The sequence below is a fragment of the Microtus oregoni genome, unplaced genomic scaffold (assembly GCF_018167655.1).
Source record: "Microtus oregoni isolate MIOR12 unplaced genomic scaffold, Mior012 000004F_ref0000308, whole genome shotgun sequence".
Taxonomy (NCBI): Eukaryota; Metazoa; Chordata; class Mammalia; order Rodentia; family Cricetidae; genus Microtus; species Microtus oregoni.
The window spans coordinates 31,049,996-31,066,228 of NW_024543063.1; the positions used below are offsets into that span (position 1 = coordinate 31,049,996).

The following is a 16,233-nucleotide window of genomic DNA, read 5'->3' on the forward strand; positions in this document are numbered from 1 at the left end:
GGACTGCTCAGTAGGTAAGAGCAACTTACCTGGCAGCTCACACCCGGCGTGTCGTAACCACTACCCGCCCTCCCCCGCCCGCCCGCCCGGAACTAGGTGATTAACGACCTCGGACTAGTAGAAAGACTGGGGACTTAGAGACTGAATTTCAGAGGACCTACCTCAAAAGGTGAGCGGCCAAGGCGGGCCACCCCTTTCTTCGGCCAGGCCACGCCCACACCGCCACCGGCCCACTTAACCAAAAGGGTGGCAACCGATCCCAGCCTCGCCCCCCGACGTCACGACCAAGGCCAAGGGGGCGGGCTCGACTCTCTGCTGAAGCGAGAGGCTAGACCCTGGCCCAAGTGGAGCTCTCTAGGACCGCTGGGGACTAGCAGGTAGCACCGCCGCCCGCGGGATCTACAGTATGGTCGGTCAGTGGGAAAGGGGCTCTGGTGGCCAGAGGCTCAGCTGGTGGGAGCGGGTATCCTCTGGAGGAGGGTGCTGTTAACACGAGGGCGGCTCAGCAAGCTGGGCTGAAGGTCTCCTGGGGAGGGGAAGCTAGAGATGCCCTCGTCACCCAGCTGTCGGCATCCATGTCTCCTGGCCGAAAGGGACCATAGATTCCGAGACTCGCTAAGCTGGCAAGGGCTCTGTTTCCAGGTTGGAGGGGGCCCTGGGGTTGCTGGGTGCGGGCTCGGGAGTCGCATAGCTGAGGCGACATGGTATCTAGTTTGACACCTCGTCCCGCGCTCGGTCAGGATGGGCAGCAGCTCGCTGTCAGAGGACTATCGCCTGTGCCTGGAGCGCGAGCTGCGGCGGGGCCGCGCGGACGTCTGCGGCGACCCCTCGCTGCGCGCGGTGCTCTGGCAGATCCTGGTGGAGGACTTTGACCTGCACGGGGCGCTACAGGACGACGCGCTGGCGCTGTTCACTGACGGTCTGTGGGGCCGTGCTGACCTGGCACCTGCCCTACGCGATCTGGCTCGCGCCTTCGAACTCTTGGAGCTGGCTGCCGTGCACCTGTACCTGCTGCCCTGGAGAAAGGAGTTCACCACCATCAAGGTATGGTTTGGTGATGTTCCTCCACTCTCTTCCTTGTCCAGGCTGTTGGGGGGTGCAGGTCCTCTACAGGGGAAAGTTCCGTGCTGAGGGGCTGTGGGCATATAGGGATGCATGCCCACCAGGGAGTCATTCACCTAAAACTCGCATCGCTGTCCTCAAAGTAGCCTCACTGTCCTGGTTGCTATGGGAATTCTAGGCTAACCGTGGGTGGAAGGGTGAAGGAGGCACTTCATGTCCTGTGGTCATCCTAACTCTTCAAGGATGTGGACTGATCTGTTCAGAGAACCTTGTTCCTGCCTGGGTCCAGGTTAGGTGACCAGGTCCAGGGCTGACCTGTTTCTTCAGTCAGCTGATGAACCACCAAGTGGGGGCAGGGCTGCTCTGAGCTAATTTTGAGTGGGAAGGCAATGACGTCAGTGAGCACGTGGGCGAGGTAAACCTCCACTGGTTGTCATGGCAGCGTCTCCCCCTCCACACAACTTTCTCTTTCTACCCCATCAGCTGCTGCTGGTGACAGGATCACCTGAGATCTTGGAACTTTTCATTCATCCTTTCAGACTAGAGGCCCACCCACCAGTCCTTTGAGGACAAGGCAGAAGGAGCTTGGCCTTGAAAGAAACTAGTTCTGGGATGGATGGAGCGGTGCGGGCTGAGTCTCCTCATCGTGGGGTTCTAGCTAAGTTACCTATTCCCATTATGCCCCTTTCCTTGTAAGAGGCCATGAGAACAGTCAAGGTGCAAAGCCCTGAGAAGGATGTGGCCAGTGCAACTTATGTGTCCCGACCTCTTCTTAAAGGGTCCATGCAGGGAAGTGCTCCAAGGTTGCCTAGAGCTGTAGACTTCCACATTGGGAAAAGACCCAAAGTTACCCTGATGCTTTGGTTTCACAGGAGCTTTGCTCTCGAAAGGACACTCCCATGTTAGCGTAGTCCTCTCCCCCTGCTGCACATCAGACTGGAAGACTACACAGCAAGGGGAGTGAGAGAAAAAACCGCCTGTCTGAGAGCGAGAGCTCTCCATGGTTCATAGCGGGGAGGCTGACAAAAATAAGGGTCAGAATAGAATTTAAGAGGCTACCTAACAACTGGGTGTGACAGAACATTCCTGTAGGCTGAGGCAGCAGGATGGTAAGTTCAGGGTCTAGCTGGAGAGAGAGAAAGAGAGAGAGAGAGAAAGAGAGAGAGAGAGAGAGAGAGAGATAAACAGGGATGTGGCTCCAGTGTCAAGTGTTTGCTTAGCATACACAAGGCTTTCGGTTCTCCCCTGCAGGGGGGTGGGGAGGTGTCCAAGCTCACTCCAGACAGATGAGAACATCTCTGGGGGTGAGCAAACTTCTGAAGGGGACCAAGGTCAAGGCAGTACCAAGCCCCTCCCTTACAGACCTTCTCGGGGGGCTATGTGCATGTGCTGAAGGGCGTACTCTCTGAGGAGCTCCTGACCCGAAGCTTCCAGAAGATGGGCTACGTGCGCAGGGACAACCACCGCCTAATGGTGACCACCCCACCCCCTGCCTGCCAGCTGGTTCAGGTGGCCCTAGGCTGCTTCGCTCTTCGGCTGGAGTGTGAGATCCTAAGTGAGGTGCTGACCCAGCTGGGCACAAGTGTGCTTCCGGCTGAGGAGCTGCTCCGAGCACGACGGGCTAGTGGGGATGTCGCTTCCTGTGTGGCCTGGCTGCAGCAGCGGCTGGCCCAGGATGAGGAGCCACCACCCCTGCCTCCCAGGGGCACACCCGCGTCTTATGGGGCCCCAGTGGACCTGTATCAGGACCTGCAGGAGGATGAGAGCTCAGAGGCCAGTCTGTATGGTGAGCCCTCTCCAGGGCTGGACTCACCCCCTATGGAACTGGCATATAGGCCACCACTCTGGGAGCAGAGTGCCAAACTGTGGGGTTCTGGGGGCCAGCCCTGGGAGCCCCCAGCTGATGATCTGCATCGGGCCAGCAGCCCACCATATGGGGCCCTGGAAGAGGAGCTGGAGCCAGAACCCTCTGCTTTCTCCTTCCTCTCTCTGCGCCGTGAGCTGAGTCGCTCAGGGGACTTAGCTACCTCTGATGCCCCTGGGAGTCCTGGGCAGGCCAGCCCCCGACACAGGCAGGCAGAAGGAGCACCAGCCTCAGCCTATGGGCCTGCAGTTGAGCCTCTAAGCTACCAGGCGCACAGCTGCTTGAGCCCTGGTAACCTGCCCACCCTCTGCTGTGACACCTGCCGCCAGTTACACGCTACCCACTGCACGGCCCTATCAGCCTGCCGCCCAAGTCATTCACTGCGCATACTTCTCGGTGACAACCAGAGACGCCTGTGGCTGCAACGAGCACAGGTGGATACCCTGATCTATGACAGTCCTGCGGCCCATCCCTAGGCCCAGAAGGACCCCAAAACAAGAGTTTGGGGAGACAGTTTCCACGGTGCTTCTTTTGGGAAAGGGCCTAGGCCAGTGGCTGCCCTGGCCCTCCTATTCCCCAGGGGAGTTCAGTACCTACAGTTGGAATGTTCTTGCGTGGGGCTGTATCAGGCCCTTCACTGACATGCCCGCCCCGCATTTCAGTCCTGTCTACTGCAGGCCCTGAGCTGAATCAACAAGATCTTTCCCTCTTGTTCCTATCCTTATGCCCAGATGTGCTGGGTAAAGAAGTCCAGGTTGTCCATGTTACAGTACCCAAACTCACTCCAAGAAGGAACCCACCCTGCTCTCTACCTGCTCCCTGCAGGCTATGGTTCAGGATATGTCCCTTTCTCTGTGTGCTGAGAAATCTTCACCCAGGGAGCCTGTAGACATGTAAGTTAGATTTGGGCCATGTGGGAGGTTCTGACAGGGCAAAAGTCACTTAGCTGAGAGGCCCCCTGCTGTTAGTAAGGAGCCTTGCAAAAAAACGGGCAACGGGAGAAGCTCTTACCCCCCCCCCCCCCCATCCAGCAGAAATGGTTCTCAGCAACCAGCTGTCTACCAGCCAAAGACCGGGAGAACATTACAGGCCACCCATTGGACTACTGCCAAAAAGCATCTCACTGCCCCATGTAGCTCCTTGAAGGCACACAGATAACCAGGAAGAAAGAGTTACACCCTCTTTTCCCTTGGTGATAGCCCAGGGCCCCCCACTGGGCTCCCTATACCAATAACCCACAGGACAGTGATGATGAAGGGCTGGGCTTTCGTCAACCCCGAGGAAGCCCAGGCACAGCATTGCTGCTCTGAACACCTCCTCTACTGGCATCCCTTGGCCATGGCTGTTCCTACTCCTCACTCCCAGCCCCTCAGAGGACACTGTCCATGCTGCATGGATCAAAACCCCAGAGTACATTAAAGGATTGTGAAACTGTCTATTGGAAAAGCTTTTTATCTCTCCACCCCTGGAAAAGGAGCCCGCCAGTTCTCTCTGTGGGCACATCCACCAACAGCTCTCCTTCTGACAGTCTAAAAAGAGTTCTATCGTGGCCCCAACCAATGCTTACTGCCTCCTTCCTACCTGAAGCCCCACCATCCCTGCCCAGGGTCACTATAGCCTGTCCTGGGCAGCTCCTAGTGACCAAGCAGGAACAGTATGGTCTCCTGGGCCTGCTCATTCCAGGCTAATGCCTCACTCCAGTTCAGCACTATACTGATTTGGGCCTTTGGACCTCTCAGCTCTATCTAGCACTGCCTCCCCAGAAGCATGTCCTCACTGACAGACAAGGCTGCCAGGAGCTAACAGGACACCAGATGGTGCTACAGCAGCCCAGTCTATGCTGGGTATCCCCACTAAGCAACATCCCAGTTCATAATCTACTTGTATCTGGGCAGAGAGGATAGCAGGGAGGAGTCAGCTGAAGAGAGGATGTTAGCGGGAGGGGACAAAGGCATCTTGGCCTGGAGGGCCCTCCCAGTCTGCTGCCTGATGATCCATGAGGATGTGTAGGGATGGCCGGACGCATCAGGGCTTGCATCGTTTGCTCTGCCCCTCAGTGGCAGCTGGGGCAGCACGCTTATTGCGGTGGTGGGGGAAGGTGGGCATGAGTTCCGGCTCACAGGCTGCATGAGAAGGGATAGTTTCAGTGTTGGCTTAGAGAAGCGGTTCCTGATGGAGCACGCTCCAAGTCTAGATGGGACTAACCTTCCATCTGCTTCCTTCCTTCTCCCCTGTGGAGTCTGTCCACATTCCACCCACACAAACCTGCATTGGGAACCCACCGAATATGGACAAACAGGGCTGTCTGTCAAGCCCCAAAGAGGAGAACCCAAGGAGATCTGCAGAACTCACGTAAGGGCTTCTCTTTGAAGTAGGAGCTCTCCAGACAGTCCCCCGCGGTTGCCCTGAAGAATGACAGTGACCGTTGGCTTCAGGGAGGCCTATTTCACTCAAAACACAGCCAGGCTTGTTGCCCAATTCAACCTCCAACAAATGGGGGCTAGAGGCCTAGAAATGCCAGGCAGCTCAGAATGGCTCTAAGTCCTAAGTCACTCAAACTAGACACCCGGCACTTAGGGCACATCTGCAGTCTGTGTTATGAGAAACCATCTTTAAGAGGTTTGTTGAATTGAGATGGCTCAGTGCTGGAGTGCTTGCCTAACATACGCAAGGCCATAGTTTCCCACGCCCCACACCATAAAACATAAATTAAGGATCTGGGTTTAAGGTATTCTTCCATCCTGAAGTCAGGGCCCTCTCCTCCTGAGGGGTATGGCCTATGGAGCTGCCTAGAGGAAGGGTCTGTACCTTTTCTTAGGATCGTACATGAAGAGGAAATTGAGCAGACGAAGTCCGGCCTCTGAGAGCCACGGGAACTTGTGCTTGAGATTGTTGTAGGGCTGTTTCCTCAAGCTGTATTGGCCAGCCAGCGGCAGCTTGGAGAAACCCTGTAAGAGGCAGGGGCTGGAGCTACAGCGCCACCAGGCAGAGATGGGAATTGAGAGTTGTCTGTAATACCCACCGGCCAGATATTCTCACTCGGTGTCCCCAGCAGCTGTACAATCAAGTCGATCTGGTGGATCTCAGAGGTGCCAGGGAGAAGGGGCTTATGGGCCAGCAGCTCTGCCAGGATGCAACCAACAGCCCTGCAGAAGCAGCCAATCTCTGCTTAGCCCCATGTCAACGTACTCGTGAAGGAAGCATAAGGCTCTCCCACCAGGTCTGCCAATGCTGCCAGACGCCAGTGAGCACTCCAGCTATGCTCGCATGCTCCCCTTAGGTCCCGAGGTCAGGCTCACCACCACAGCACCAATCCTGCTCCCCCTGTCCCAGAGCTGACCTCCAGGGCCAGGTCACTTGAGGACCCAGGAGCAGAAACTACTCCTACCACATGTCAATGCTGGTGGTCTGGGTAGTAGTTCCAAGCAGCAGCTCTGGGGCTCGGTACCTGCAGACAAAGGCCCCATTTTATCTCTGGTCAGCGCCTCTCCTTCAGTCTGAGCTCCCTCAGGGTCCCCGGTGGCCTGAGTGATAGGGTCGCTACTCATAGCCTGGACTAACGGCTACCCTAAGCCGGAAAGCCCCCACGTCTATGTTACAAGAATCAAGAGACCATCAGCTTGTTTTCAGGTCGAAGCCAAAGACATGCAGCTGAGGCCATGTAAGGGTCCTGATGAGAATGTGCGGGACGTCAATGCCCTGCCCTTTGCCACAGCCCCATTCTGCCCTAGAAACAACCACAGAAGTTACCCTTCCCTTCCTGAGACAGAGAGACAGAGCCAGACTGTCTGCAGCTGTTTTAGTGCAGGACAGCATTTCTTTCTTTGGGATTTTTGGTTGTCGTTTTTCGAGACAAGGTTTCTCTGTGTAGTCCTGGCTGTCCTGGAACTCACTCTGTAGACCAGGCTGGCCTCAACTCAGAGATATGCCTGCCTCTGCCTCCCCAGTGCTGAGATTGAAAGTGTGTAAGGCCCTTTTGCAGCATCTGCCTCAACTACAAAGGGCCCCATGGAAGCCATACCCACTCCTACAGGCCACCACAGTTCAAAAGGAACTCACCAAAGGGTAACAACCTTGGGAGTCATCGGCTTTACTGGAACACCATAGGCCCGGGCCAGGCCAAAATCCGCTGCAGTAGGAGGAGAGGAGACAGAGTATCACTCAGTGAGGACAGACAAGTTGCTATCTGGAAATAGCTGAATTAAGATGGCCTGGGGCTAGGAAGACAGACATGCCATCTCTGGCTTCCATACTGACATCCCCTACCCCTACAGGCATGCTCAAAGAAACCCAGTCCCACATATGTGGGCTCGGCACCCAGCACCCACCTGTCTTTACACAGCCCTTATCTGTCATGAGCAAGTTGGACACCTTCAGGTCCCTGAGTAAGAGAGAAGGCATTAGTTTTCCAAGCCAAAGGGCAGCTATGCCATCACCACAGCCCGACACACTTTCCTGCCATTGAACGAGGTCTTCTAAGCTCGAGAGGGTGGGGAGTAGTAGGGACTGGCTAGTGGGAGGCCAGCAACCTCAGTAACTGAGCGAGAAGTAGAGGTCAGGTCTCCATGCCTGCTGCCGCCTCGCCCATGGGCTGCTCCACACAAATGGGCTCCGAGCCTCACAGTTCCCGCTGGTGACAGCCAGCTCCTGGCCTGAGACTCACTGTAGGCAGGTGCTCTCTCTGCTGACGGCTTCTGGCTGCTCTTCTCCTATCACCCACCCACCTTCTATTTCCCAGAGATATGAGGGCTGCTCGGACTTCTTTGATCCAAGATCCTTGCCCAGGATCAGTCAGAGAATTTCTACTGGGTGTTGGCTCCTCTCCTGAAGATATTCAGAATGAGGCACTGTGGGAAGCCAAAGCTATTCCTGGCCCTCTCCCTCCCACTCCTCAGACACCTCCAACACACCTTCCTCCTGGTTGTCCCTGCCCACCTGTGGATGATGAAGTTCCTATGCAGGTACTGAAGGCCACGGAGCACCTGGAGCACGATGCATTTAACCTAGGAGAGGTTCAGAAGCACAGGGTGGAGAGCTTTGAGACACTGCCTGACAGTCACCAGCAGCCTGCCAGGAGTGTGGCTGTTGCTATGTCCTGCACAGCTAAGACAGTACCAGTACCGCAATGCACTTATTTGTTGTATATGTATGAGCATGTGACACGCGTGTTTGTGTACGTGTGGGTGTGTGCACCTGTGTGTGAACACAGGAGGTTGACGTCAGGTGTCTTAATCAATTGCTTTCTACCTTACATACTGAAGCAGCATCTCTTATTTGAACCTAGAGCTGGCCAAATTTAGCGAGTCTAGCTAGCCAGCTTGCCTGGAAATCCTGTCTCTACTACCTGCCTAATGCAGGGATTATAGGCAGGCGGCCATGCCCACCTACCATTTATTTATATGGGTGTTAGGGATCCGAACTCTGGTCCTCACACTTGTATGCACACAGGCACTTTTTTTCACCCTCTGAGCTATTTCTCCAGTCCCCTTTTCCTTTCCAGTAGCCTGACGTGTGGACTGAGAAGACCTGGGTCCCCAAGCTCCCACAGTACACCACAGGAAGTAATTCAACTCCTTAAGGCGCTAGATGCTGTGAAAAAGACAGCAGGCAACACCATCCGTGTCCAGCTGTCACATTCAATATGGCTACCCACCAAACGGCGAGCGAAGAACCTCCCTGACACACCTGGGCCTCGGAGAATGGTGTCGGCATATTTTCCAACAGACTGGCCAGATCTTGCTCACAGTAACCCATCACCAGGAAGATGCTAGAAGGAAGAGAGAAAACACATGCCACCTTTTGTTTCCCCCCTAGTGGGTAAAGAGCTCTGTGCCTGCTGGAGAAAGGCCAACCCCACGAGAGGGACTCTTGGGGTAGGACAGCCTCAGGAAACCACACACCTCTCCAGGTGGTTGCCCACAACCACTTCCTTCAGCTCCACAATATTTGGATGACGGAGACGCAAGAGCAATGTGATCTCACGCAGGCTGCTGATGGGAATGCCTGTAACCAAAGGGACTCGGTGAACTCGACTCCACCACACCTGGGACCCCATAAACACTGCCCCCTCCAGTGGAAATTAGTGCTACCAACACCATTCTTATTCCAGCATTCATGGATGCAAGGCCAGTGGGCAGGGGTACCGGTCTTGTGGAGGGTGACAGTGAACTCACCAGAGGACAGGGGTGAAAGGGCTTGTGAATGTCCAAGTTTACAGTTAGCCAAGGTAGGGAAAGTCTGGCAGGGCTGAGGAGCTCAAGCCCCGGCTGTAGTGACAGGCAGGGCAGTGACATGCGGGGCCAGCCCCTTAACTGCTCTGCACACACCCTCAGAAGAGTTCAGTCCTGAGAAACCACAGGTAACCAGGGCTTTCCTCCTCCCTCCTGTGGTAATGCCCCAGGCAGGGGCTTCTGCACCCCGCTCCTGGCTCACCATCCTTTTCTTTGTCCATCCGCACCTTCTTCAGGGCAACAATTTCATCTGTATGGGTATCCCGGGCCCGATCTAAAACAGAAGCACATGTGTAGTGGAGTCTACCTCAAACTCTCCCCCAGCCCACCCTGCCACGCGGGAGCCTCCTGGGCTTCTCTTCTCTGACAACCAAATGCCCAGCAACTCTCGGCCCTTCCTTCACCAAGATCTGAGCTTGGGGATCCTCACTGGTGCTGGGTGGGGGTGGGGAGGGGTTTCCAGTTTAGCTCTGAGCTGGAAGCTGGCCCCCAGCAATTCAGCTGGTAAGGAGCTCTCCTGGGGCTTCTCTTTCTCCCGCAGCCCACTGCTTTGTATTCTCTTGTGCTAACTCTAAGAGCACTTCAAGTACTCTATCTAAGGGGAAACACTTACTGTATATGATAATGGCTTACAGAGTTTTGTTGACTTGTGCAACTTCCAAATGCTAGACAAAACGACTCTCACACCCAGGGAGCCGCAAGGAGCTTTCAGAAGCCGTGCATTTTATTGGCCGGTTATCCCCACTCCTCCCTCATGTTTGGATTGCTGACACTGACAACCTGATGCTTATGTTTATCCAGTCATGGTGGAAACCACACCGGGAATTCAAGTCTGGGAGCAAGCTTTGGAGCACAGAGTGTGAGCCGTCCCTTCCCAGCACAGCTGTGCCTACACACTCCTTGTCTTGACCACTCACACACAATGCCGTAGGTGCCCTCGCCAATTCGGTTCAGCTTCTCAAACTCCTTAACGCTCCGGCATCTTCCCAGCTGAAAGACAGAGGAGTAGCCAGTGTGGGGCTCTGGAAGCTAAATAGCACAAGCAATGATGAATCTCCCCCATGCCTGACACTGACAGGCTTGCTTGCCTCTTGCTCACCAAAAAGAAAAGCGACCACATACTTGGAATTTCCTGATGAGCAGAGGGAAAGAATGACCCTGGAACCACTTTGAAGTGCTGAAGGTGGCCTTAATGACTCCCTCCAACCCAGCATTCCAGATGTCTGCTGTCGGGTAACAAATGGCCACAAACCACGTATACAACACCTCTGTGGAGAGGGAACCTGCCTCCAACATGCAGTCCCAACCTCCTTGTGAGGAAACCTATCCAGGGGTACTCATTTGTGAGGTCTGGGAAGGGACCTCCAGATCAGCAGAAGCTAGCTGACCTACTTCCTTTTGCAGGCTGGGATGAGGATGAGGATGGGGGTCAGGTGGAGCAACAAAACAAACTACGTAGCCCACCCTATGAGAAGCAGCTGCCTCTAGAATTTTAGGGGTCAGAGAAATAGTTTGCTTGAGTCATGGTATTCTGAGGTCTTAGTAGGGATTCTGTAACCTAATACATCTTCACAGTGCATTGCCTTTGTAGGTGGAGTAAATATAAGAATTTCTTGGTTATAGACCTCATTAGTGTTAGGATTCTGTTATGCCAGTTCCCAGGTGGCTTTGACACACACACACACACACCCCAAGCTCTACTCTCTCTATTGAGACAGGGTTTCTCTAATAACTCTGTAGACCAAGTTGGCCTCAAACTCACAAAGATCCCCTGCCTCGGCCTCCCTAGTGCCGGGATTAAAGGTGTGCGCCCCCATGCCCGACCTGGCTTCCCTTCTCTTAACAGCCCTGACCTGGGTTTTGTTCACTTGTGATAGTTGATGCTTTTCCATGATCCACTCCTTAACCCCTGTCTCACAGTCCTCTCCCTAAGCTTACGCTTCCTGTCCACTCTGCATGTCCCTCCACCGGCGTGTGGCATGAGATTCCTTGTCAACACTGTCGAAATTCTGGCTACTTTCCTGGTCCAAACCAAATGTCAACCCTTCTACAAATCTCTTATTCTAATATTTTTTTTATATTTGCTCGCTTTTGCGGTCTCACTTCCGTAGCCCAGGCCGCCCTCCAACTTGGGGTGATCATCCTGCCTCAGTCTCCTGAGTACTGGGATTACAAGTATAGGCCACCAGGCATACTTGACATTTTTGTACAATTATTGTACACTATTGTGCATATTCTCTCCCTTTAGGAGATTTCGCAACCTCAGTTCCCAGCACAGTGCTCTGAAGCTCTTAGGCAGTGAACTTAAGTTCATGTGCCTTGGCCTTGCAAACCACTGTTTGCTAAAACATACGCGGGCTGCTGCAAACCTCTTCCTACCAACAGTCTACTTGAGCCCAAATCAGGGCTCCTAAGGTTCACCTTCCCCATCACACAAAAGAGACTATACCGAGTGTGGGTAAAGCAGACCAGTAAACAAGGTGACAACTCCCGGCTGCAGGTGCCACCGGAACGCCCCATTCTTCTCTCCGCAAAAACTCCACGCCCCACCCCGCCGCCTCACCCGAGTTCGCACTCCGTCGGATCCCACCCGCGTGCCCCGTCCCCAGCCGCTCGGCTGCGGATTTCTGCACACGCCGCAGCCAACTCTGGGACTGACATCCCTCCGATGCCGGAGCCTCAAACTTTAAGGCGACAGTGAGCCTCAAAGCGCTCCAGTCCGGCCCTGCCACAGCGCCGCCCGAGTGGCACCCCGTCGCACCCTGTGTTCTGGAGGCACGGTGAAGAAACCTTCCTTACGGATGCACTTCAGTCGGATCTGATCCGACTCTAGGTCCACCTCCGCCATGCAGAAGCCCGTGCCGCTCCACCGCCCACTTCCAGCGCGCAGGCGTAAACCGCCCATCGGCGCAGGCGCATAACATACTTCCGGTTTGTTCTGGGCCCATCACCTAAGCATTCCTAGAGGACGTCCAGTGTGGACCTGCTCATGGTAGAGGTTCCGTCCCATTTGCAGCGTTAGGTGCAGACACGACCCCTTAAAGTTGCTCAAAGTACATCCCTAGTCAAGCTTTCAGAAGTCTGGTTCTGATCAGCCGAAGAAAACGCTTTCCTTTCCTATTTCCCACTTAAGTGAGACCAGTTCCAGCAGATCAGCTATGCTTTCTGCTCTTCAAGGAGATCACTGCAAAAGAATTATGCTTTTTCACAGGGGTTAGGTACATTCCCCGAAAACTGGCTCTGTGGGAACCCATCTCTTATTGAGGTCAACCTTGTCCCATCTCTAGCCAAGGACAAGACAGATGAAGTCTTGCGCAGGAAGAGGCATATCATCCACAAGGAAATAAAGGGCTGCTTTCCTGTTCTTTCTACTCCACATTTGCCTTCCTGGTTGAGGAAGAGTTGCATGGTTTGGGAGACAGCTGGGAAGGAATAGCCATACTGGCCACTGGAGAGCAATGCCAGCCCAAGAGGTTCTGTGAGGCTGCTCAGCTCTGAACACCATTGTCTCTAACCCCTAATCTATCTTTGTATAGATTAGGAAAGCGAATGTTCCTGCTTCTCAGTACCCAGAGCCCAGGCCCATGTGGGCACAGTACTTAGGTCAATGCTGTAGTGTGTGTTTGGACGCAGGGAATATGCGTATATAATTCCTGTAATAGGAACACTCTGGAGTCTGAGGCCAGAAGATTCTGAGTTCCAAACTAGAACAGGTTACATAGTCTGGTTATCTCAAAACAAAAGAATACTTTCTTCAGTAGCCAGTCTCTAACGTATTTTTTTTTTAAAGTGAGATCTCCGCCACATTGCCCTTTTACATTTTTTTTCTAAAACTTTGAAAATTGTTTTTCTCTGGGAATGTTGTCACAAACCTGAAATCCCAGCAGTTGGGAGACTGAGACAGGAGGTTGCTGTCTCAAGACTGACCAGAACTACATAGTGAGTTCCAGTCCAGACTGGATTGGATGTGAGACCCTAACCCTGTCTCAGAAAACAACCACACTGGGACTGCAGCTCAATAGGAGAGCATCTACCCAGCACCATGTTGTTGAAATACGGAGCGGCGGGGCTGTGTCCCGCCACCCGGCTAGCTTTACCCGAAATAATTACACGGAAACTGTATTCTTTTAAATACTGCCTGACCCATTAGTTTTAGTTTCTTATTGGCTAGCTTTTACATATTGATCTAACCCATTTTTATTAATCTGTGTAGCCCACGAGCTGGCTTACCAGGAATGATCTTAACCTGCGTCTGTCTGGAGTGGGAGAATCATGGCGACTCCCCGACTCAGCTTCTTTCTCCCAGCATTCCGTTCTGTTTACTCCGCCTACCTAAGGGTTGGCCTATCAAATGGGTCTAGGCAGTTTCTTTATTAATAAGAAATCACTCCCACATCATTTCCCCTTTTTCTGTTTAAACAAAAAAGAAAGGCTTTAACTTTAACATAGTAAAATTACATATAGCAAAACAGTTATCAAGCAAGAATTACAGTTACAATATTTATATCTATTTTATCTTTTATCATAACTAAGGAAAACTATAACTATCTATTTATTCTTCAACTCCATCAAAGACTCCAGAAGGATATAATACTACCTAAGTAAACAAGAAATAAGAAAACTCTAGAAATGACAGAGACATCTCGCTGCCTGGACAGTCACCCAAAGTTCCTCTGTACCGTTGGGGCATCCATCTTCAGCCTTCAGGCCCAAAGTATCCAGCAGACATTTTCATGAAGCAGGAAATTCCAAAGACAGTTTAGTCATTATCTGCTGTGTCCTGCAGAATGTCTCGCAGACTCTTTCATGAGTCATGAACCCCGAAAGACCATCTCACCTTTAGGCAAGTTCAGCAGTCCTCTCTCTGCGGGTTCTCTGTGTCCATTTTATGCAACAGTCTAGGCAAGAGCAGTTTCTTGCCCAAATGGCTATCAAACTCCATAAGGATCCTCTTTGATGCCCATCTTTCTCTCGAAGTAGATTGGTGCTGCCAGGAGCAGACGTGTCTCATTGTCATGAAAAGTCCTAAGTTATTAAAATATTTTAAATGCCATATTCTGTAGCCTTTGAGAGATATGAAGAATGCCTATCTGAAATATATCTCTATATATCTAGAAAATCTAAGTAACATGACTACAAACTTGACTATTATTTATGATTATCCATCAACAACCTATATTTCCTAATTATACATTACATTTTAAAAATGAACTACACAATCACACCTTATTCAAGATCAAAAATACATATACATATAACAAAATTGACCTTAAAATCCATACCAATGCAAATTATTCATACCTATATCATATCCCCCTTTAAATGTAAAAGAACATTTATAAACAATATTTTGGGAACATGGGCGCAGTTTTTCTCTCCAAACTGCTTCCTGCTGAATGGGGGCGTCGTTAATTAGGCCTTTCATGGTATAACCTGTGTGCTAGTTTCATCTTAGTTGGCAGTTGAGCGAAGCAATTTTCTGAAGATGTTCACAACCTTTCAGGAGGGCGTGGTCTATCATACCAAATTGTAATAGAAAAAATCCATAGAGTCTCATCCTCTGTGAAAACAAAAGAAGACTCTCTCCAAAGCATCATATCCTTAGACCCAAATTTTGAAGTCATACCCTCATGATATCCGTTCTGGTTACACTTGGCAGTCCATATAATGAAATGTCTCTCTGTACTTAGCTCCTTCACAGTCAAAAATTTTAAAGAAAACACATGTACATTATCCAGACTCTCTGTGAATTTTCCATTTTTACGTGGCTTATTTTTCTTTATTTCTTTTAATCTCTTAACTATCTGTACTCTGTCTCTTTAAAGACTTTACCTTTTTTTTTTAAACCATTAACTTTATTCTCTATATTCTTTTCTTCTCTCTCTCAAGCCTACGTACACTCATCCAACACTGTGGTCTTTTATGTCTGAATCTGTTTTATTGTGAATCTGTAACATTTTTTTTACTATCCAGGAGCATTTCTTAAAATGTTAAGCAGTTCTTAAAAACTTAAGTTGCACCATGTACAGGTAATACGGTACCGCCTGTGTCCTGCCCAGTTGAAACCTTAAATGCGCTGTTTTTATGGTAATTACGGTAGTTTCTGCCTGAGACCAGCACAGTTCAGCATGGCAGAGCTGAGCCAAGCCGCTCCTGCCTCAGAGCCATTTGGTGCCCCTGAGCCACACACAGTTTCAGGCACACAGTAGTCCACATTGCCATCAAGCAAGCCGTAGAGCGTTACTCCAAATGCTCCATTCAAAAGCTCTGTCTCCCACAGGAGCCAGACAGAGATCGCAATGGCGGCACAGCCCAGAAAGCCGGCATTTTAAAACAGCCAGTTTTTTCCTGCTGCTGAGTCAGGACAATTTCTTTGCGGCACGCAACCCACAAACAGTAAAAAGCTGTCTTAAATTTTCTTTCTCTCCTTTTTAAGCCCTCTCAGGTTTTACGTGGAGTTCATTAGCACGTTGGGTGCCACTCTGTTGTAGTACGGAGCGGCGGGCTGTGTCCCGCCACCCGGCTAGCTTTACCCGAAATAATTACACGGAAACTGTATTCTTTTAAATACTGCCTGACCCATTAGTTTTAGTTTCTTATTGGCTAGCTTTTACATATTGATCTAACCCATTTTTATTAATCTGTGTAGCCCACGAGCTGGCTTACCAGGAATGATCTTAACCTGCGTCTGTCTGGAGTGGGAGAATCATGGCGACTCCCCGACTCAGCTTCTTTCTCCCAGCATTCCGTTCTGTTTACTCCGCCTACCTAAGGGTTGGCCTATCAAATGGGTCTAGGCAGTTTCTTTATTAATAAGAAATCACTCCCACATCACCATGTGAGGCCCTAGGCTCACTCCTCAGGACCACACACACAAATCATTTTTCAAAGTCACTTAGGTTAGGTATATGAAGATATATATTGTCAGGCCTGCAAGTATGTACTAGCTAGTATAGTCTACATATTTTATACACTAACTGGCCTCATGTATATATTAGAAACTGTTGGCATGTGTAACTCGCCCTAGTACAGGAGAAGGTGTGTTTGTGATCTTGGTAGGCATATCACTGACTCTGC

The 16,233-nt window shown here is 51.5% G+C and overlaps 2 protein-coding genes across 7 annotated transcripts; one reads left to right on the forward strand and one right to left on the reverse strand.

Annotated features, from left to right (window-relative positions):
* The first annotated feature begins 262 nt into the window (after positions 1 to 262).
* On the forward strand, positions 263 to 4,362 carry Spata2l (spermatogenesis associated 2 like). Of its 4 annotated transcripts, none has more exons than XM_041649845.1 (3): positions 263 to 377; positions 741 to 1,044; positions 2,425 to 4,362. In XM_041649845.1, the coding sequence occupies exons 2-3, from the start codon at positions 742 to 744 to the stop codon at positions 3,400 to 3,402; spliced, it is 1,281 nt and encodes a 426-aa protein (XP_041505779.1). In that variant the 5' UTR covers positions 263 to 377; position 741; the 3' UTR covers positions 3,403 to 4,362. The 4 variants fall into 4 exon arrangements, with proteins under 4 accessions (XP_041505779.1, XP_041505781.1, XP_041505780.1 ...); XM_041649847.1 differs by having other exon boundaries at positions 306 to 413; XM_041649846.1 differs by lacking the exon at positions 263 to 377 and adding an exon at positions 392 to 642.
* On the reverse strand, positions 4,361 to 12,039 carry Cdk10 (cyclin dependent kinase 10). Of its 3 annotated transcripts, none has more exons than XM_041649850.1 (13): positions 11,956 to 12,039; positions 10,074 to 10,146; positions 9,359 to 9,430; positions 8,827 to 8,929; positions 8,612 to 8,693; positions 7,862 to 7,929; positions 7,255 to 7,307; positions 6,986 to 7,055; positions 6,315 to 6,374; positions 5,949 to 6,072; positions 5,735 to 5,874; positions 5,279 to 5,331; positions 4,361 to 5,049 (listed from the first exon to the last, which is right to left on the reverse strand). In XM_041649850.1, exons 3-13 carry the CDS (start codon positions 9,375 to 9,377, stop codon positions 4,952 to 4,954), a joined length of 870 nt encoding a protein of 289 aa, XP_041505784.1. In that variant the 5' UTR covers positions 9,378 to 9,430; positions 10,074 to 10,146; positions 11,956 to 12,039; the 3' UTR covers positions 4,361 to 4,951. The 3 variants fall into 3 exon arrangements, with proteins under 3 accessions (XP_041505784.1, XP_041505783.1, XP_041505785.1); XM_041649849.1 differs by having other exon boundaries at positions 11,918 to 12,031; XM_041649851.1 differs by lacking the exon at positions 11,956 to 12,039 and adding an exon at positions 11,720 to 11,888.
* Positions 12,040 to 16,233: the final 4,194 nt, after the last annotated feature.

What these genes read in the sequence shown, in the direction of transcription:
- Spata2l (XM_041649845.1), top strand. Translation starts at nt 742, where the DNA reads ATGGGCAGCAGCTCGCTGTCAGAGGACTATCGCCTGTGCCTGGAGCGC. An exon ending in AGGAGTTCACCACCATCAAG is followed by an intron (nt 1,045 to 2,424) that starts GTATGGTTTGGT and finishes CCTCCCTTACAG; the next exon opens with ACCTTCTCGGGGGGCTATGT.
- Cdk10 (XM_041649849.1), bottom strand. Translation starts at nt 12,004, where the DNA reads ATGGCGGAGGTGGACCTAGAGTCGGATCAGATCCGACTGAAGTGCATC. An exon ending in AGGAACTTCATCATCCACAG is followed by an intron (nt 7,308 to 7,861) that starts GTGGGCAGGGAC and finishes TCTCTTACTCAG; the next exon opens with GGACCTGAAGGTGTCCAACT. An exon ending in ATGTACGATCCTAAGAAAAG is followed by an intron (nt 5,332 to 5,734) that starts GTACAGACCCTT and finishes GTCATTCTTCAG; the next exon opens with GGCAACCGCGGGGGACTGTC.